The 22,943-nt window shown below is 41.3% G+C and overlaps 1 protein-coding gene across 1 annotated transcript in view; it reads right to left on the reverse strand.

Moving 5' to 3' along the window:
- Window positions 1-22,943, reverse strand: part of sorl1 (sortilin-related receptor, L(DLR class) A repeats containing) — a 310,727-nt gene that overhangs the window by 58,794 nt on the left and 228,990 nt on the right. The window contains exons 39-42 of the mRNA XM_088011422.1: window positions 7,106-7,182; window positions 6,921-7,011; window positions 6,015-6,202; window positions 4,236-4,355 (exon numbers count right to left, since the gene is read on the reverse strand). Coding sequence (XP_087867548.1) covers window positions 4,236-4,355; window positions 6,015-6,202; window positions 6,921-7,011; window positions 7,106-7,182 — 476 coding nt within the window. The remainder of the gene's footprint in view (window positions 1-4,235; window positions 4,356-6,014; window positions 6,203-6,920; window positions 7,012-7,105; window positions 7,183-22,943) is intronic.

Genomic DNA, 22,943 nt, shown 5'->3' on the forward strand with positions numbered 1-22,943 from the left:
TTGCGCAATTCCAGGTGAGGCTCAGCTCGCTGCTGCCTCACTGGCTTCGCTTCTGAGCATTTGAATGGGAAAATGCGAAAATCCAGCGATTTTGAAGACAAAAATAATCAGAATTGGTTAAGCTAAGTAAAAAATAGATACTTTATAGTACAAACCACAGGGTGAAAATAGCAATATAAATGGTTTTATTATTATATATTATTTTTCCATGATGACAGGTGAGGCTCTGCCTCACCTGCCTCCCCTGACCGCACGTCACTGGTATTTTTAACAGTTTTAAGGAAGGCACTCCATTTTGTGCCAACAGTTTGAAAGCAAAGTCTTAACAAAATGTAATTGAAAATAATCTCTCAACAGGTAGTTCTCAGAGATGCAGTTCCGGTTATCATGGTGACATGCAGTTGTTCCTGTGTGGCTGGTACTGCTTTGTGCAACCATATAGTGGCCTTTTTGGCAACAATGGAACCTCTCTCTTTGAAGATCTTGATTATGCGATAGATTGTTGACTGAGATGCAATCTTTCTAGCTGCGATACTCTTCCCTGTTAGGCCATTTTTGTGCAGTGCAATGATGACTGCATGTGTTTCTTTAGAGATGACCATGGTTCACAGAAGAGAAACAATGATGTCAAGCACCAGCCTCTTTTTAAAGTGTCTAGTGGTGTCATTCTTACTTAATCATGACAGATTGATCTCCAGCCCTGTCCTCATCAACACCCACACCTGTGTTAATGGAGCAATCACTGAAACTATGTTAGCTGGTCCTTTTAAGGCAGGGCTGCAATGAAGTTGAAATGTGTTTAAGGGAATAAAGTTCATTTTCTAGGCAAATATTGACTTTGCAATTAATTGCTGTTGAGCTGATCACTCTTTATAACATTCTGGAGTATATGCAAATTACCATTATAAAAGCTGAAGCAGTAGACTTTGTAAATATTAACATTTGAATCATTCTCAAAACTTTTGGCCATGACTGTACACCCTCCACTTCACACACTCAGAAATGATGAATGCTTTATCTACCATTATGGCCATGTCCTCAGTAAGAAGATTAAGCAACCCTGACCTCATAAAGAGCTCTTTGTCACTTACTGACCCCCATAGAGTAAAGAAAGGTTACTGCACCATATGGAGCCATTCCGATCAGACCTTTCATTGTGCAGTGAGATTTGTATTTGGAGAACATCTGACTTTGGAGAAACAGGAGTTTGGCATTTGAGCTCAGTACAATCTATTACTTGAATGCCAAGAAAATATTTGAAGTCATCAGGGAGCTGAGTTTGGATGTCCTCTGTATCAATTCAGATACATAGAGAACCCAAAAGAGGGTACAAATAATTGGCCAATGAATAAATAACGCGGCAAATATTTAACCGGTTTGCTTTCTTTCCTTAAGACCTGCAGCCAGGTACATCTGGCTTAGGAACAGCTCATCAATGGGTTGCAAGGAAATCTTCTGACAAAAGACTAAGCAAAAGCAGACATGCATTTAAAGTATACAAAGGTCCATATTTATTAAAAACACAAGAAAAATCAACTGTAGAAAAAGAGAAAACATGTGGACACATAACCAAGAACAGAATAATTAGCTAACCACTATTTTTGTTTGTTCAATTCTTCCTACTCATTTTTACTTATTTAACCCTAACTCTTATTTCAGTTTAATGAAATACCGACTCAGTAATTCTCAGAAATTTATGACTGAATATAATATACAAGCAGCACTTTCTGAAGATAACATATTCTTGTATAATCTGTAGTAAAAAGTTCCATCCATCCATCTTCATCATCGGACCCTACGAATGTTTATAATCCAAAGGTAGATTGGATTTTCAGTTCTTCAATCTGCTTTGTTGGGGCTTTTAGTTCTTCTTTTAATTTCTCGTTTTTATTTATGGCCATGTCCAGGCCACCTGGTTCTGGGACAGAGCAATAATTGTGATTTACAGAAGTGCATTGTTCAGTTGCTCGGCTGTCTGGCTCTGGTCTGCTAACTCGTTCCCATACACTGGCTCTTTCAGGCTGCAATGGTCCCATTTCCAACTATGGTATTAGTCTCCCATGTGGTCTGTACCCACCCCTTACAGTTTGCTGCAGCGTTGTGTACTTGGCCTCTGGCAGTCAGGCTTAAATAGAGCTACATTTTCAGAATGGCCCAGCCAAAACCTAGATCTAAAATTCAACATAAAATAAGAAGGATCACCAAATTAGGGCTGTGTATGAAAGACCTAATCACAAACAAATATATTTGAGAACATATGCATGGCAGAACCAAGAAAACTCTCGATCTTGAATTAAATGTTGTTTCAGAAAAGTTTTAGTTTAATGGTGAGCACATTTCTGCTATAGCTCCATTGCACATTTTTGTCTTCCGAGCAGATTTCTTTTTTAGATGGTCTCAGGTTTTTTTGTAAAGAATTTTTACATATCTTTACATAATTTGTTACTCAATCTTTAGAGGAGCTGTGTTGATACTTGTGAACCATTGCACATAAGACAAAAAAGTAAAAAAAAAAAAATAATAATAATAAAAAAAAAGAAATCAGGAAAGACATGTCTGTAATTAATGGTCCGTCCTGGTTGAATCAATTAGAGGAAACAGTTATAGAATCAATAATTATTTATGGAAAACATTCAGAAATCAAATTACAAAAATAATTATTGCTGTGCTTCATCTGCTCTGGTTTTCTCAACAGCTTGAATTGTCTGTGGCACAGGCTTTATAAATGAAAAAAATCTTCATCAAATGAAAGAACTCTTCATGTTGTTATGCAACATTCTTGTATAGCAGCTAAAGATCAGCCTTTGCTTTAATTTGCACCATGAATGTCTAGTTTGATTCAGATGATTTGTTGGTCATGTGGCTGGTCTTTCCTAAAGTAAAACTTCAACCCTCTGCCAAGGGGATAAATGTGTCATCATCCAAGAAGATCACTTCTTCATCAGCAACAACTAGCTAGTATGGCTGGACAATAAATCAAGACACGTGATCAGTATCAATAGATAATCCGTCTTGTAGAATATTTACTGTACTCCAATCCAGAACTGCACAGAATTCTGGAAGACAGAGGAAGGCAGAGGAAAGACTTTAGCTGCTCAACCTCTTTAAAGTTTAGCCACTGTGCCTAATAACTGCTTAAAAATAAAAAAGAACAGCACTGAGTGAAAACTGGCTAAAACAGAAAATGCCATGACACAAGTTTGGCAGAATTTCAGATATTTAAAACAAACAACTAATCAATAATTATCTATATCTGCTGCTATGACATGTCTCATATGTCATAGCAGCAGATATATATCAATAATTATTGATATACATTTTTTGTTTTAAATATCTGAAATGAATGAGATTTTAATGAGATTTTCTGCCGCATCGTCCAGCTCTACTAACTAATATTTCTTGCATTCTCTTTGTTGATCTACCATCTTGTAGAAGTTTCCAACCTTTTCTATTGTTTCAGCTGACAGCTCTCTAGTTGGAACTATATTTACTGTCAATGAATCAATTATATCAGCTCACTAAGTCCTATGAACACCTCCTTTGCAGAACATTGATGTGCAGGTATTTATTTTAGAACAAAAATTACATATTTTTCTCTATTTAGTCTCTAAAAAAACCTCAGTACCATTTCACTCTAGCTGGTAAATGAATAAAGGTAAAATAAAAGGATAAAAGAACACTAGATCTTCACCAGGGTTGTTAGTCCAGTTGTACAGTTTCTTTTTAACATCCCCATTTTTAGAATGACTATTTTAGAAATGCAACTTAAATATAGTTTAAATTAATTCTTCACTCTGACTCTCCTTGCCACACCTCAACCACCAACTTGCAGTCACTACGTGACAGTGATTCCATTTGTTTCTGAATTAAGGGGGCTCAACACCTAATAAACAAAATATGTGCCTAATTTCCTTTTGGTCGAGCCCCCCATTATCTATCATATGTCACAGACTTTTCAGCAAGAACAAATTTGATTATACAGCAAGTGTGAAAACTGGGTATCGACTAAAATATGTCACTTTACTCCAGACTTCAGGGAGTCAACACATCTGGATATGTTTTCTGACTTGACTGTTGATAGCTTTTATGAGTAGGGCTTAATATTATGGATTACCCATAATTCAAAACGTAACATAAACTGAAAGAAAAACAAGGAGTTCAGCAAGCCTGAATATTTCTTTTATCAAGTAATATCAGAGGAGGAATTTTACAAAGAGTTTCCAGGACCGACTCACCAGGAAGAGATACTGCTCGTCGCTGTCAACAGTCACTGAGAGGCTGAGGGATGTGCTTTGGACCTGATGAGGACTGCGGTACAGGTCCAGGAAAGAGGTGGCATAAAACACACCATAAACCTGCAAACACATGCACACTCAAAGAAATAAGACATAGTTGTCCCTTCATGTTACTGGGGTGATCTAATAGTATTGGTTTGGATCAAGAACGTTTCCAACTACTTTAGTTTACAAGTACCGTATTTTCCACACTATAACGCGCACCGGATTATAAGGTGCACTCTCAATTATGGCGTCCATTTCTGTATTTAATCCATACATAAGGCACACCGGATAAGACACATGCTAAAACATACAGTCAACAAAAAAAAAGGTAACGGAAACAAAACAGTAAGTTTAGTTGAACTTTATTCGACTATGTAACAATACACTCAAGTTCTTTTTTATTCTTCTTCTACAAATCCATCGAAGTCCTCCTCTTCTGTATCTGAATTGAACAGCTGGGCAATTTCGCCATCAAACATGCCAGGTCCCCTTTCATCATTGTTGGAGTCAATCTCGTTGCCAGGTGGCTGCTTAGCAATGATGCCGGCTTTCGCAAAAGCTCGGATGACAGTTAAGGCAGATACATTAGCTCAGGCATCCACAATCCATTCACACATGGTGGCATAACTCGCCCGGCGCTGCCTCCCCGTCTTAGTAAACGTGTGTTTGCAGTTTGTCATCCATCGCTCCCACGCCGCTCTCAACTTCTTTTTGAACGACCTGTTTACACCAATGTCCAGCGGTTGGAGTTCTTTTGTTAATCCTCCCGGAATGACGGCAAACTCCGAATTAGTTTGCTTCACTTCCTTTTTCACAGTAGCAGTGAGATGGGCACGCATGGAGTTGCAGATGAACAGGGACGGTGATGTGTGGAAAAACCTATCTGGTTTTTACCGGAGGCGTAAGCTGCAGAACTCGGACAACAATTCTCTGACTGGTTTATTGCTGCGTACTTTACGTATTACATAATGTCCTCTGATTGGTTAATCGCTGCCAGCGTACATACTGTACATTTTACATCTCTGTGTCAGGGACAGATTTTGGAATTCAGTGCCCTTATAAGGCGCACCGGATTGTAAGGCTCACTGCTGATTTTTGAGAAAATTTAAGGCTTTTAGATGCGTCTTATAGTCCGGAAAATACGGTATGTTTTTAAAATGAAATTGTAACAAACGAATTATTCTCTTTAGGATAGTGATTCAACGTGGGAAAGAAATGCACATTTGTCAGTTTTTTTCTTCTTCATACCTGTGACCTGAGCATTGAACTACAGACTTTGGCTTCAGGCTTGGGATGTGGTAATGAACACTTTGGATTTACTACAGTTGGTTTGGTTAAAGAAGGACAGGGAGAAAGAGAGAAAAAGATAGATTGATAGACAGAGAGAGAGTCAGATATATATATATATATATATATATATATATATATATATATATACACACATATATATACATATATATATACACACATATATATACATATATATATATATATATATATATATACATATATATATACACACATATATATACATATATATATATATATATATATATATATATATATATATATATATATATATATATATATATATATATATATATACATATATATATAATATAGCAAGGTAGAAATAAAGACAGAGAGAAAAATAGAGAGACAGAGACAGGTAGTAGTCAGAGAAATAGACAAGTGAGAGAGACAGAAAAAGAGACAGACAGACACACAGTGTACCAGTGGAGCGGAGTCAATGCTGATGCTGCACTCCACCGCTGTCTGGTTAAGAGCCTTGACTTTGAGGAGAGGACGCTCTGGCTGGGTGCCACGGGTCTGGTAGTGTGACAAAGTGGTTGGGCTGTCTCCTATACTGGTGTGAGCCCACACAGCCATCTCATACACCGTCCCCGCTGTCAGGTTTGTGGCTGCCAACACAGCAGACTGTTTCAGACATATTGTAATGGCAACATTAATTGACACTCCTGGTAAAGATGTGGGAAATTTATCTGTTATTGGAGCAGCATCACCTCACACTATAAACTGGAGTGGAATCACAACAGTTCTGTGTAAGAAATGTAAGATATAGGACAGCTCTTTTCCTGTAATATTTCACAAGGTTGGACAATATAGACAGAGACATCCTTGACTCTGTCTATATTGTTTATCCATTTCGCTAAGGGGACTGACACAGCCATGGAAGACAGTTGATTTTTGTCAGGAGAACTTCTCTAATTTTGCCACATTTTTAACAAAGTCCAGAGAGAAACCAGCCCAGAGAATCATGGATACTCCACTGTTCTTAACAGTAGGCAGTGTTTTTCTATTTACTCTTTGTTTCATATAAAACCCACCTTACGCATTTTCTGCAATAAAGTCTCACTTGATCCAAAACTCAGCTCCTGGTGAAGTCACAGCTCCTGTCATCAGGAGCTGTCCCTGGTTTATTTACCGATGAATACAATGATTTATCGGTAAATCATTGTATTTACCGATAAATTTATTAAATTTATTTATTAAATAAATTTATTGGCAAATACAGTGATTTATTTTAAGCATAAGTTGAATTTATCTGAAGGCTGTTTTGTACCGGACATGCTAATTTCCCTCACAACAAAAAAGAAAGGCAGCACAGAGGAAGATTACCTTTAAACTCTCCCTGGGTGATGTTGTACGTGTGGCTCTCTTTCACATGAGAGTCAAACTGCCAGTACACGATTACAATGTAATATTTGGTCTGAAAAAGAAAAACACACAAGGTCCATGAAACACTGTACCCAGAACCCAGTTCGCTTGTTCAAAACCTGAAAGTAATAAAGAGAAGCGCTTACTTCAGTCTGGGAGCTGAGACTGAATGACATGGAGTCAGAGGAGATGTTGGTAGCTTTCACTACAGGAGGAGGCAGAGCTGCAGTAGACAAAGCATGTATCAGACATGCTCAACTATCAGTCAGATTCTGCTGAGGTGTGAGCTAGCATTGGCTCGTGGTCTACACACAGACCTGAGAAGGATCGTATGGAGTCATAAATGGGACAAGGAGGCAGATTTTATTGTAGCTAAAGACACCACAATCAGAATATTATGTCATGGTACTGTACTTCTGTTGATCTTTATTTAACTATGATAATGAAGGACAACAATAATATTACCAAGCAGCTTTGAATGAACACAGCTATAGATACAAGGCTGTGAGAAAGAATTTGCTCCCACAGAGATTGCTTGTTATTTTATTGGCATCTGACAAATAAATCCTGATTAAATACAAAACGTACTTTTTGAATGATCATTTAAATGAATGAAAATTAACCTGATCTTACGTAAAAACATATTTACACCCATCGTTTAATCAAGAATTAGCTGGTAGTAACCACATTGTTTGGCTCAGTTTTTTATTACTAAAAGATCCACAAACGCACTAATAGCAGAGGTAATTTTTGCTTATAGCTTTTGCTCTGTGGGCTGCCACCTTATCATGGTGGAGGGGTTCAAACATCCCAGTAATCCTACAAGCTATGCTGTGTGGGGTTTTATGCCCCTGGTAGGGTCATTCAAGGCAGACAGGTCCTGGATACCAAAGGTCCAACCTTTGGTATCCATCAACGTTTGGTTGATGGATACCTTTGGTGAGGTCTGGCAGTCTCCTGTGAGACTTTAATTCCCATCTCTGGCAGACAAAGCGCAACCTGAAGAACCCTTATGACGAGCAATTAAAATGACTATTTAGTGTTCCCTTGCCAGGACGCGGGTTATCAGGATCCCACCCTGGAGCCAGGCTTGGAAGTGGGGCACGTTGGCGAGCGCCTAGTGGCCGGCCTTTTACCCATGGAGCCCAGCCAGGCTCAGCCCAAAGAGGAGACATGGGTCCCCCTTCCCATGGGTTTATCACCTGTGGGAGGGGCCAAAGGGGTCGGGTGCAATGTGGGATGGGTGTTGGCCGGGGGAGGAGACATGGGTCTCCCTTTCCATGGGCTCATCGCCTGTGGGAGGGGCCAAAGGGGTCAGGTGCAATGTGAGATGAGTGTTGGCCGGTGAATGGGTCCCTGGCAATCCCATCCTCAGTTGCAAAAGCTGGCTCTTGGGATGTGGAATGTCACCTCTCTAGTGGGGAAGGAGCCTGAGTTAGAGAGTGAGGTTGAAAGGTTCTGGCTAGAAATAGTCTGCCTCACCTCAACGCATGGCTCTGGCTCTGGAACCAGTCTCCTTGAGAGGGGCCAGCCAGGAGTGGGCATACCACCGTGGTGCCTGTACGTTGGGGTTTACCCCGGTGAACAAGAGGGTAGCCTCCCTCCGCTTAAGGGTGAGGGGACGGGTTCTGACTGTTGTTTGTGCTTACGCACCAAACAACAGTCAGTACTCCTTGGAGGGAGTACTGGAGAGTGCCCCTCCTGTGTACTCCCTTGTTCTGCTGAGGGACTTTAGCGCTCACATGGGCAATGACAGTGAGACCTGGAGAGGCGTGGTTGTTAGGAACGGCCCCCCAGAACTCGAGTGGTTCTGCTGTTAGTCTTCTGTGCTCATTATGGACAATCCATGATGAGCACAGAAGTCCAACAACAGTGCACATATGTTGTTGGACATATGTGCACTGTGCACTTGGCACCAGGACACTCTAGGCTGCAGTTCAATGATCGACTTTGTCGATCATTGTTTCATCTGATCTGCGGCCACATGTGTTGGAGACTCAGGTGAAGAGAGGTGCAGAGCTGTCCACTGATCACTATCTGGTGGTGAGTTGGCTCCGCTGGTGGGGAAGGATGCCGGTCAGACCTGGCAGGCCCAAACATGTTGTGAGGGTCTGCTGGGAAGGTCTGGCAGTCTCCTGTGAGACTTTAATTCCCATCTCCGGCAGAACTTTGAATACATTCTGGAGTATGTGGGGGACATTGAGTCTGAGAGGACCATGTTCCGTGCCTCCATGTTGAGGCGGCTTATCGGAGATTTGGCCGCAAGGTTGTCGGTGCCTGTCGCTGTGGCAACCCTCTAACTTGTTGATGGATACCTTTGGTGAGGGATGCTGTCAGGCTGAAGAAAGAGTCCTATCAGGCCTTTTGGAATGTGGGACTCCAGAAGCAGCTGATGGGTGCCAGCAGTCCAAATGGCATGCGGCTTGGGTGGTTGCTGAGACAAAAACTCCGGCAGAGTTTGGAATGGCCATGGAAAAAAACTTAGGCATGGCTTTGAGGGGATTCTGATACACCAATCGGCGTCTCAGGAGGGGGAAGTGTAGTGGTTATAAAACTTTTTAGATAACTTCAACTTCAGTAGACAACATCTACTGGACAACTGTGCGGCAGTCTGACTTTCTACTACCAAGGGCACAGTGTTGTGGTACTCGAGATCGGTCTTGGTCTCGAGTCCGGTCATAAGACCGTTTTCTGATTGTCTCGGTCTCGTCTCGGACTCGACCGCATTTGGTCTCGGTCTTGTCTCGGTCTCGGGCTCTGAGGATTCGGCATTTTATTTCAAGACCAGTCGAGACCGCAACTGTGAAAATATCACTAAACGTGCAGCATACTGTCCAGTTTATTTGTTAACATCTTTGTTTTCAGTGGATGCAAAACGCACCAATTAAAATCCAAGCAACTACGTGTTTCTCCCCCTCCCCACCTTTCACTCGCACGCGGCGCTCCAGGACATGCGCAGTGGTTTTCTCTCAGCGGCAGAAAATGTTTGTCTAATTGTCAGTAATATAATAGCGCTGCATAAATAGTAAGAAATCCGATGGCCAGAGCTAACTCAGCAGCGCTTCGCTTTCAGAGACGATGGGGACAACGTCTAACTATTTTCGTCACTTAGAAAAGTAGCTCAAAGAAGGTAAGCTCCGTTAACGTGATGTTAGCAAAGCTAGCTGTACAGAGACACATAAGAATTTGTGATGAAAAAAAGTCACTCACTGCGCTGAATTATTGTGCGGAGATGTTGACTGACTTGTCACATATATAGGACAACGCTATGTCCAAAAGTCTGCAATATAGTGATGTGACATTCAGAAACAGTCGATTCTTCTCCACGGCTCTTTATTTATTAGATGGGACTGGAGTGTCACTCACTGAGAGCCGTTGTTCTATCAGATTACCGTATGCTGTCAGAATAGCAAACATGCAGTGAGTACCATGCCTGCGCATGCGCATTAAGAAGTCCGACCGTCAGAGGAGTTGTCAGTTCACCATATGCAGCAAGTTATGACGAAAATAAGTCATTAAATTGTTTTCAATGATAACTATATAGATATACATGTGTTGTCATGGTTGCAAAGTGTATTTAAAGCAGGTCTGGCTGCAGCTGGAGTCAACTACAACACACGCCCGTGTAAAACTCACTTAACCGCTAAGTCAGGATGCCATACAACTGTTAATAACAGATCTACGTCATGATTCTATGTTCCTAGCATACATGCAGTGAGTACCATGCCAGCGCATGCGCCTTAAGAAGTCCGACCGTCAGTGGAGTTGTCAGTACAAGTTATGACGAAAATAAGTCATTAAATTGTTTATAATATGACATAATATGATAACTAGATAGATATACATGCGTTGTCGTGGTTTCAAAGTGTATTTAAAGTAGGTCTGGCTGCAGCTGGATGCCATACAACTGTTAATAACCAAGTGTATGATGATCTACGTCATGATTCTATGTTGCTGATTAAATAAAATCATATGGTAATGACAGCGTATGCATGTCTGAGCTAAGCGTACGACTATCTGACAACGTATGCTGATCTGACAGAACACCGTGAGTTCGTGTTAAGCGTATGACGATCTGACCTGACAGAACACCCGTTCTTTGTTCTAGTAATGCTCTGTGTACACTGCATCATTATTTAATTATGTACGTTGATATTTAAATTAACAAATAACTAAAACACAAGAACAAAAGAGCACGCAGAGCATGCACATTGCCCTTTGTTTTTGTTCAAAGTGTCAGCTGTAATGTCTGCCATGGTGTCAGACTACCTGGCTTCATGTACTGGGATAGAGAGTGAATACAGTTACGATGAGTGCCTTCTGTTTGGTTACTTCTTGCTTGTTGCTCCTTGGTCAGTGTTCGTAGTTGAGCGTTATTTACCGTCAGGGCATTGCCTCAATTGCTATGTTTAATGGTACAGACAGTGGTGGATTCTTATATGAGCAATATGGGCAAATTCCCAGGGTGTTATGTTTTTAGGGATGGCACGAGGCCATCACACATTGTAACACAGAAATGGAATATTTAATATTGGTAAAATGTATTAAGTATTTAATATCTAGGTGTTTTTATGGGAATATGGATCTTTCAGATTATTCTGAGAAGCAATTTCGATCATATTTTACATTTTATTGTGTCATGTAGCACGGCCGCTGGTCTTGGTCTTGACTCGGTCTCGACTTTCCTCGGTCTTGGTCTTGACTTGGTCTCGGACCCTAAAAGTCTTGGTCTTGTCTCGGTCTCGATACACTCTGGTCTTGGTCTTGTCTTGGTCTCGGGTTAGGTGGTCTTGAACACAACACTGCAAGGGCAAAAGCAATCTGAGGTGAACCTAAGGTGCCACGAGTGCTCCAACCAAGGTTTAGCAAACAAATTACTGCTACAACAGAACACTGATCAGCTATGGAAAAGAAGATGGAGTGAACCGAGGTAGAGGCATTACAGATGGAGATAATAGGACTTTTGTGCACACTGCCTGCAGAAAGCCTAAAAGAACTGTGTGATTTTCTCACCATTGCCAGGTCAAAATTTGAACATGTGACAGGAAAGAACAGAACATCGCTCATCTTAATGATTAGTAATCATCTACAGAGTGAAGAGTTCCAGATGTTGGAGGATTTGGGAATGTCAGAGCTTCTCTGCTTTAAAGACAAAATAACTGAGCTCCAAGCTGAGGCTACAGATAGCCCAGTAAAGGAACTTAAAGTAGCACGACACGAACAGCAGAATGAATATGATAAGATACTGGGCAGTACATCAACAGAAACCAGACCTTCTCAGTCTTATGTACCATCCCAAAAAAAACATACTCACGAGGAGGATGTACATAAAGTTCAGACTGATATGTCCAGCCTTAGAATTCCAGCTCTAGCTCTACGTCAAGCCCCTGCTGTATGGCACAAATAATTCAAAATATCTGGACAAATTGGAGACCCAGAACAAAAAGATTGCCTCACGTTTTCCAGTCTTGCACGACAAATTGAGCATGGTCTCCTCAAAGGCTTTCCAGAGACTGAGATTGTTGATGCTGTCATAAGGGCCATTATCCCGGCGATGCAGTTGCGGAGCTACCTAGAGGGTAAAAATGACCTTACACTCCCCACCCTGAGAAGAATACTGCGCTGCCATTATCAGGAAAAAAGTGCAACAGAATTATATAAACAGCTGTCATCAGAAGCACAGAGCGTTAAAGAGACTCCTCAGAGTTTTCTCATCCGCACTCTAGACCTACAACAGAAGATTTTGTTTGCATCACAAAAGTCAGAGTCAGGCTTCCGTTATGATCCAGTGCTGGTGCAGAACATGTTTCTCCATACAGTTATGACCGGTTTGTTGAATGATAACATAAAAAGAGACCTTCAGCCATCTCTAGAGCAAGCTAGTGTTTCTGATGAACTTTTATTTGAAAAACTAAATATTGCATGTGCCTTTGAAAGTGAGAGGCAGGACAAGAAAAAAATGCACGCACCACAGCGATCGGTGACTGTCCACTCTGCTCAGTCTGACTACACCCCCACTGAGGACAAAATAAGCCCGTCGAGTCACAGTAAGAGTCAAACAGATATTCTTTCAGAACTGCAGTAGATGGAAGCAAACATGACCCAGCTTAAAGATCTGAAAGCTGAAGTGTCTTCTCTTAAAGAGTCTATGCAGCAGCCCTCTTATCTGCAGAGGCAGCACCCAAACCCAGTACCTGTCAGGATCTGTGTTTTTCCTGTTTTGGTTTTGTTAGTCTTTTTCTTTGTTTTTTGGTTTGAGTTTTATTTCTGTTGGAGCACTGTCACTCTTCTGGGGATCCACTCGATGCCGCCAGATGCAGAGCCCCTGAGAAGCTGTAGGGGCAACCCCGTGGACACACCTGCAGCTTGTTTGGAGGGCGTGGATTGTAGATATAAGCAGCGGCTGAACGACTTCTCATCGCCTGAGTGTTTGCTTACCTCGGTAACATTTGTTCTAGAGAAAGGCCCTCTGTGAATTGCTCGTTTCTAACCCCTTGTTGTCTTCCTCGCCCGATGATCCTGTTGTTGCCTCCGTGTGATCAGTCAGCCCCGGGATCTGAGTGAGTTTGTGTTCCTCGCTGTTGTGGATTACCTACCTCCTGTGTCCTCCCTCGACACTACTGGTATTACCAGTCAGACGCCATCCCTCGTGTGTTCGCCTTGTCCCCTCATCGTGGGTCCGTCTCCGGTGGATTCCCCTTTAGAACGTTTTGGATCAAGTGGTCCGAGCCCGAACCCAACCGGAGAAGGAAAACAACTGGACCAAAGTCGAAATCCGCTCATTCCGCCGCTAACAAACCTGTCCGCTCTCCAACGAAGCTTAATTACCCTGCGCTCTGCTCGATGTTTACTCACCATCAATCCAAGTAAGAAACAATCCGATTAACTCCTGGCACATACACTCCTTCCTCCTCTAACCCCGTTTCTCTCGTTGACAGTAAGACGACCCGGTCATCCAATCCAGTACTCACCCCTTATTCCCTTTCCCTGGATTCAATAAAATTACTATTCATTTAGTCTGACTCTTCTAGTTGTGTTCTTGCATGTGGGTTCGAAAATTGAATACCACCATGACAGTACCAGGACCAGATTGCACACCAGCTCAATCAGTGCCAGCTTACCACAACCCATCACTAACGCATAAGCCTGCAGTACATCATGGTTACCATCAAGCTCCTCCAGTGCAATACAGCTACTTGCAACCCCCTTCAAACACATCACAACTATTTACCTCCACCCTCAGGACAACTTGATCATCTTCCACCCAACCAGAGGTATGGAAATCAACGCCCCCTCTCCACAACAGCCCAGGAGGAGGTGCTACGCCTGCCAGCAGGAAAATTTGGAGGACTGCATTCACTGCTTCCCTTGTAACAGCAGTGAACACTTCTCAGCTGGCTGCAGGATGAGGAGATCAGGCCAATTCAGAGGGAGTGCTTTTAATGAGCAAGGGTTACCCCAGTGGGGCAGGGAGGCAGGTGAGGCACAGCCTCACCTGTCATCATGGAAAAATAATATATAATAATAAAACCATTTATATTGCTATTTTCACCCTGTGGTTTGTACTATAAAGTATCTATTTTTTACTTAGCTTAACCAATTCTGACGATTTTTTCTTCAAAATCTCTGGATTTTCGCATTTTCCCATTCAAATGCTCAGAAGCGAAGCCGGTGAGGCAGCAGTGAGCTGAGCCTCACCTAGGATTGCGCAACCTCTCACTAACTGCACTGGCTGCCATTCTATGGGAGCATGTTCGTCCTGTCTGTACGCCAGCAATAAAATGGCTAAAAAACATTTAATATATGGACTGATTTTCCATAATTTCGCTTATATATATAATGTGCAGTGTTTTTTGTAACCAATTGTGTGTGTATCATGTTTTGTGTGCGGAGGAGCGATCAGAAACGGCAGAGAACAGACTCGAGGTGAGGCAGGGGGCGCTCATGATCCCAGATATTGTAACTGCAGAGTAAGACGCAGTGAGATAGCCATGGAGCTGGCCACACAGTAAATAAGTAAAGTACAGCGATATATTTGTTTTCTCCTCTCTTCCAACATAAACGTGAAAGACTACATTTCTACACTTAAACAGTTTTCTAAAGTGGATTTTCATTTGAAGCAGGAGATAACTAAAGGAAGACCAACACCGGAGCTGAAAGTTTTGCTTCGAGAGTTTGATGATTCTCAAACGGAGTAAAGGATAGACTTGGCTTTGGATGAACAGATATTTTTGTGCAGAATTAGCGGTGCATGGAATTTCATTGATAGATAAAGGTAAGACAGCAATAAGATGTTTTTTTTAATGAAATGTGCGTTTTTTTGGGCTACAGTTTGTATGTCTAAATAATTCAGTAAAGTAGAAGCGGTAGCTAATCTACCACAGCAATTATTTATTAATTAAACATAAAGCCTAAAACGTACTACAACAACAGACTGAATGTTCTGTTCTGTGTGCAAAATTCTTTAATGTTTTTTGGTGTTAAATCCTAAAACATGAAGCGGCATTGTTGTCAGTTGCTATGGCAACGAATCTGCGTAGCTTAACAAATACAGATAACTTTGCTGTGGATCATCGCATGAAATCAATACCTACATTTCTAAGTTTTACTGAGTTAACGCGGCTATGGATGACATGTAAATGATTAGTCTTTTTGCCCCCCAGCGTTGTATGCTTGCGCAAAATTTCCGTACATCCAATAACATGTATGGTGTCTAAGTCATAAGTCAGTGCCTCACCAGCAATGAACCTCACCGCATGTCACTGAATCAGCAGTACCCCAACTCCGTGCACACTGTGATGCAAGTGGGTTAAAGATGAGCCTGAGACAATGTTCATCTTGTAAAAGCGTGTTATACTGTTCTGAGGGATGTCAACATGAACACTGGGCTGTACATAAAAATCAATGCTCAACAACTTCCTGTAGCACCGTCCGAGCCCCACCACAAAAGAAAAAGCAAGTTAAATTTGCCCCACTAGTTGGAAAAAAATATGATTGACTGCTATATCCAAGGTCAACAAATTAGAGCATTGTGGGACTCTGGCTCACAAGTGACTGTAGTAAGTGAACAATGGAAAGCAGAACACCTGCCACATGTGACTTTGAAAGACATATCTGAGATCATTGAAAACAGTGAAAAATTTAGGGTAACTCTTTATTTGAAGGGGGGGTGAATAAGACTGTCATGACACTGTCATAAACATGACATAACACCTGTCATGAACATCAATAAGTCTTCATGAATATTTATGACTGTTGTCATAAAGCGTCATTCGGTAAATTATGACACTTTTAATACAAAGTTGACATTATTCAAAATGTCTTTGATATGACAACTTGACATTAACCAAGAAATCATTACTGTTTAAACTTTACCTTTAATACCATAAAGTTACCTCATTTTTAAAGTGCAATCAGTAATACTTTTATAAAAATTTTACATCAGTAATGATTTCTTGGTTAATGTCAAGTTGTCATAACAAAGGCATTTTGAATCATGTCAACTTTGTATTAAAAGTGTCATAATTTACCAAATGATGCTTTATGACAACAGTCATAAATATTCATGAAGGCTTATTCATGTTCATGACAGGTTTTTATGACAGTGTAATGTCAGTCTTATTCACCCCCCTTCAAATAAAGTGTTACCAAATTTAGAGACTATTTGATCGGCTTGTCATGCACTGTCTATACAGACAACAATCCGCTCATTTATGTCTTGTCTACAGCTAAGCTGAATGCAACCGGGTGTCGGGTTGCTGAATTAGCGGATTTTCACCTTACCATCCGATACCGACCAGGGAAAGAAAACATTGATGCCAACTGTCTGTCAAGGCTGCCAGTGGATATTAACACCATGATGGAAGACTGTACTGAGGAAATGTCATCCTGTTCAGTTTAAGCAGTTGTACAGTCAGTTGAGTACCCACGTTCCCATGCAGTGTGGTCCATGGCACTCTCTGCTCAGTGCAAAGAAATCAGCACTTCACACCAATCGCCTCTTTCGCTGGAAGAGATTTGTCGAGCCCAGAGGGAAGATAACAATATTGCCCCAGTGATTGAATATCGTCAGTTAAATAAGACACCTGACAGAAAACAGATAAAATCATTCAGCACAGAGAGTAAAAGACTACTATATCAATGGGAAAAACTAACTTTGGATGAAACTTTGGTCGAACAGTAAGACAGTAAGATGGACACAACTTGTTTTGCCTGAAAAGCACAAAGCAGTCGTTATGAAGGAACTACATGATGACATGGGACATCAAGGGGTTGATCAAACTACTTCATTGGTGAGAGATCGTTTCTTCTGGCCATACATGACATTCAGCACTATGTGACTCAAAGCTGCACATATATAAAACAAAAGAAACCAAGCCGAGAGACAACTGTTACAACTCAAAAGTTGTAACAGCCTCAGAAGGCTCAAAAGGCTAACCCAACTCAAAAGGCTGTTACAACTCAGCCTTTTGAGTTGGTTTCTCTCAATTTCCTGCATGTTGACAAGTCAGCTGGCGGATATGAGTACATACTGGTCATAATTGATAATTTTTCAAGATTCGCCCAGGCTTATGCCACAACATCTAAGTCAGCAAAGACTGTGGCTGATAAACTTTTTAATGATTATGCATTCAAATTTGGATTCCCCCTACGTATTCATCACGATCAAGGTGGTGAATTTGAAAATTTGGGCTCGCAGACAACACTGCACCATCCTGAAGGCAACGGCCAAGTTGAACGTCTCAACCATACACTCCTACAAGTGCTGAGGACCCTTACAGAGAAAGAAGTCCAACTGGAAAGAGTCACTGAACAGATTGATTGATTGATTGGTTTTTGCATACAATTGCACAAAATGTGAAGTCATTGGCTTTTCTCCCTTCTTTCTTCAGTTTGGAAGGACTCCAAGATTGCCGATTGATGTACTCTTCCGCTTGACACCAGAAACAGGTACACTTGATCACAGAGAGTACATGTGAAAATGGCAAGAAGGGATACAACAAGCTTATGACATATCAAGGAATAATGCAAGAAATCAGCTGAAAGAGGCAAAAGGAACCATGATCGCAAAGTAAAGAGCTCAGAACTGGAACCTGGAGACCGTGTCCTGGTTAGAAACTTGACCCCAAGAGGCAGGACTGGTAAACTTTGCAGCCATTGGGAGGACATCATCCACAAGGTTGTACGCCGAGTAAATAAGAATGCTCGTGTATATGAGGTGGTCCCTCAACAAGGAAAGGGGAGAGATAGTAGGATACTACACCACAACCTCTTACTCCCCTGTGACCACCTACCTCTGGAAGTTCCCCTAAAAGTTGCCAGATCTCGGAAAAAAGGTTCAAGACAGACAAGTGACAGTGAACATAACAGTCAACAGAAAGACAACAGTGATGAGGACTCAGAGGATGAATGGTTTTACTATCCATCCCCTGAGCCACACCAACATACAGGTCCCACTGCTGAGGAGCACACTGATGTGTCGGCAGGTCCTGAACCCACAGCAGCAAGGAGAGGAACAAGGCCAGAAGAGGAACAAGAGACAGTGTTAAACCTGGAGGAAGATCAAGTGATGCCTGACCTGCTAGTGGAAACTGGAGCGCCTGAACAACCAGAAAATTGTGGAGACAGCCCTCCACTACCATCCATGTCACCTCCTTCATGTGAGAACCACAGTGGAGATGAGCGAGTACAAGATAGGCCTAGAAGAGAACGGCGACTACCACAGCGATTCACTTATGATGAACTTGGTTATCCATCTTGTTACAGTTTGGGACCTTCACCAAGGTCCATAAATTGGCTTGACCCAGTGCACTATTATGGATCCCTTCAAGCAAAGTCTATGTGGCCAGAGCCAGTCCACATATGATCCTGTGTTAGTGTATGGCTGACTCACATTTTAAGTACTTAGTATTGGCACTTAAAGACTTTGATTAGGCCAAGTGCCTGTGTATGGACTAAGTAGATTTGGGTTTTATGGACTATGTTTGTCATCTTACTCCTTTAATTATTGAATGTCGAGGATGACATTTCTGTTGAAGGGGAGTGTGCAGTGGTTATAAAACTATTTTAGATAACTAAAAGTCAAACAAGATCTAGTGATCTGCGATCGATTATTTTAGTCTTTCAAGTTCAGTGCTACAGGCCGATACAGTAAAAAGTAGCCTAAGTTTAATGAAGTTTAAAATGTATTTTCTTTAATGTTTAATTTCCGGTTATGTTTGTTTATAATTCTTGAAAAGTTCGACCTTTTTAGATTTTAAGTTTTAAAAGTTTGTTAATCGTTCGAGTCTTGATTGGTTTTGTCTGATCGGATGTAGGGGAACGCGACGCTTCTGCTCCTCCATTACAACACTGGAGAGGAGAGCAATAACATCGTGTCCGTGTTTTCATTATTCCCCTTTACAGGTAAAGCAACTTACATATAAGGTGTGACTTTAAAGCTATTTAGTATGTTTGTTGAATGAACAGGGAACATTGTGGTGGCTGTAATAATTATGGGTTTTTTTTTAAAGAGCTACTATACTCACCTTAGCTTCCTGGCTAGCTGCGTTCTGTGTGTGCTAGATTTGTTTTACTGTGCCAGCATGTGACAGTGTAATGTCTGAAACTGTTTTGAAATATCATTATAACACTGGAGACGAGAACAATAACATTGTGTCCGTGTTTTCATTATTCCCCTTTACAGCACCAACACTGTTTATAGTGAGGATGGTGTGCTGTTGACCTCGACTCGGGATGTTGTGGGCCGGTGGGCTTCGAAGACTTCCTCAATCCCACTAACATTCCTTCCAGTGAGGAAGCTGAGCCGATTGCAGTTTCTGGCCAATCACCGATTACTGATCTTTTAAAGAGCCTAACTTACAGATTCCGATTTTGGTCAATATCAGTTTTTTGTCTGAAATGTTGCTCAGTTATCAATAATTCCAATAATTCCTGTCCCCAATATGGTTGATCAACTGCTAGAAATTAGTCCCACTCCAAAGGGTACAATGTCAAAAATATACAACCTCTTAATGTAAAATTTGACTCCTGGGCTTGGCGATCTTCAAGCTACATGGTCTGATGATCTTAACACAGAGATTGATAATGAAATGTGGCAATCTATTCTGGAACGCATTCACACATCATCAATTTGTGCCCGAAATAGAATTATTCAGTGTAAAGTCATCCATAGAGTACACTGGTCCAAAAGCAAACTGGCTCGAAACTTTCCGGACATGGATTCAAGCTGTGTGAAGTGTGGTTTGGGCCCAGCCACTCTCGGCCATATGTTTTGAACCTGTTCCTCCCTATTTCAATTTTGGAAATCTGTTTTTGACTCACTTTCTGTAATTACCTCGACCACAGTACAGCCTTCTCCACTCACTGCTTTAGTTGGGGTTCTCCCCAAAAACCAGTTAATGCCACCCAGGGGTGAAAGTAGTTTTAAGTTCCTGAGGGTACTATGACAAAAAGTTTGTCATAATTTTTTGCGAGCGATAAAAGCTGGGAAGCTCTTGAATTGCTATAAAATGGAGCCATGTTTCCCTCAGCCCACTGGTTGCAATGACACCTTGAGATGCCATGAGACCTAAATTCTGAACATCATGGCATAGAGTGCATCCCCGTTTTCCATGTCTGGCATATATCCATTCATTTTAGCTTTTAAACTGGTTATATTGATCCTGTGTCCAGACAGAGGGATAGTCAGTAGGCCTAGCATCGTGACCTGTTTGTTCAGAAGATCCTGCAGCTTCTACTTCGTCTTCCTAACATGGCACCTCCTCACCCTGACTCTCATACCGATAGGAGGAACTACAGAGCTCTGTTAGGTTAAAAGCACATCTTTTGAAGTTGGGATATTTTTCCTCCAACAGGTTCCAGAGGAATCACCTCAAACCAGATGTTGGACTGGATTTTATTTCAATGTCATTTGTGAATATTAGAGCCTCATTTTCAACAGTGGAGCTACAAAGGTTGAAAAAGGTTACCATTTTGGGGAAAATCTCATCAACATCAATATTTCCACTAAATAAGAGGCAAAAAAGTAGATTGATGCCTCTCTGACTCTGAGCTCAAAGCAAGATACCAGAGAGCACCAAACTATTTTTTTAAATATTAGACAATTTAATTTCACATAATTATCGCGATAGAAGCCATTTGTTTGTTAAATACTTAATGAAACATATTTACCGTGTTCGATGTTTGTTGTGAATGACATATACTCACAGACGAACGAGATAATTAGTCCAAGTTTGTCGTTTATTGAACGTTCAGAAACTACAGCGGCTGTAATGCACCACAGCAAAGGTAAAACAACCCGAACAGGTGATCAACTCAAAACCACTCGCACCGTTTTACTCTCTCTCTCTCTGTCATTTAAGCACACCCGTTGCCGTGGCAACCGCCTGCGCTCTGCAAGCTGAGCAGAGATTACTTTAAAACATAACATTCAGTCCGCTACGATATTAGGTTTTCAGGCTTTATATTTATTTTGCAATTATTAATAAGCGCTCCCCTGAACACAGTGGTGGTTGATTAGTTAATTTTAAACTTAAGCTCTGCTAGTTATTTTGGTAATGGAACCGAAACACACAGATTTGCGCAACACCTTGTAGAAACAATAATTGCTGAGATTATTATTTTTGTTGGGTATTAACATGTTATTTTTATTTTTTGTTGTTGTTCTTTAAAGTTACGAATGTTTTGATAAGGAGTCAGAGAAGGACGTGCTGGCGGCTTTCAGCTTGTCACCTAATGCCGAGATCGACTCAAAACCTTCCGCGATCTACGTATTGCACCCCTGCTCTAACAAAGCACGAACAGTTCAGAAACAATATGAAATGGGAAAAAAGTTATTTAACTGATTAAGTCATGTTTTAGATTGTACTTGAAAATCTAATCACTCACGGCTGCACAGTGAACCCACTGACTTTTTACAGCAGACAGCCACTCCCCTCTCTTGCAGGTACTGCGTATCCCCGCTAAATCTTTTAGAGGTACGCAGTACCCGACCGTACCCGCCTACTGTCACCCCTTCTGCCACTCCATCATGCTCCCACCCTCTCATTCTCATTGGATAAAAGATGCCCTTTCGTTCATGAAACTGGAAAAAATTAGGCAAACTCTCAAAGGCTCTGAAATCACATTTTGAAGAATCTGGTCACCGTTTCTGGACCATGTTAGGTCTTTGCCACTCGATGTGACCCTATGAGTGGTGCTCTCCTTGCTTCCCAGTTGTAATGGCATACACCCTTTACCTAAGTCTTATAACAATTTTAGTAGCACAGGATACGTTGAGTCCTTTAAGTGCCCCGTTTTAGTTGTTTTCTGTTTAATTTATATTTTATTTTCTTTCTGTTGCCTCTGTTTATTTATTTTTTAGTTATCTGCTTTTTATCCATGTACTTATGGAAATAATTGTTGGGTTTTTGTTTGTGTCTTGTTTTATTTTTGGTTCTTCTTTTGTCATTTATTAATTTGTGTTTATTCTCCAAATTACTGTCTCAAGTATGACTTGAATGTCTATGTATGGTGCTCATTGTTTTGTTAAAAATCAGGAACAAAAGAAAGTAATTAAATTTGCCTGGATAACGCCCCACATTTCACGTCTCGTCTTAATTTGTAAGCAGGGGGGCAACTACATATTATTCAGGTGGATGCGAAAACATAAATCGCGCCCCCCCAAGCCCTCCAAGGAAGGAGCGTAGAAAACATACGCTCGCTCTATCCCCCCTTCCCCCTACACACAAACTCACTACATTTAAATATGAAGGAGCGTAAGGGCGCAGTGAAGTGTATTCGAAGGCATTATCGGCGTGCCAGACAGGGTTTTGACCAACCCTCTGGTGCAGCGCCCCTATGGGTCGCATGCGCTGCCCACTTTTTGCGCCACTGTTTGTAAGATAGTGAATTTGTGCAGTACTCAATGAGAAAAGACTGACTTCATTTTAATCTGACTTTATTAAAACATCTGGATTAGATATCCAGTCGTTGAATGGTGCA

Source organism: Poecilia mexicana, unplaced genomic scaffold (assembly GCF_051168715.1).
Source record: "Poecilia mexicana isolate PSO_F unplaced genomic scaffold, ASM5116871v1 scaffold_13, whole genome shotgun sequence".
NCBI lineage: Eukaryota > Metazoa > Chordata > Actinopteri > Cyprinodontiformes > Poeciliidae > Poecilia > Poecilia mexicana.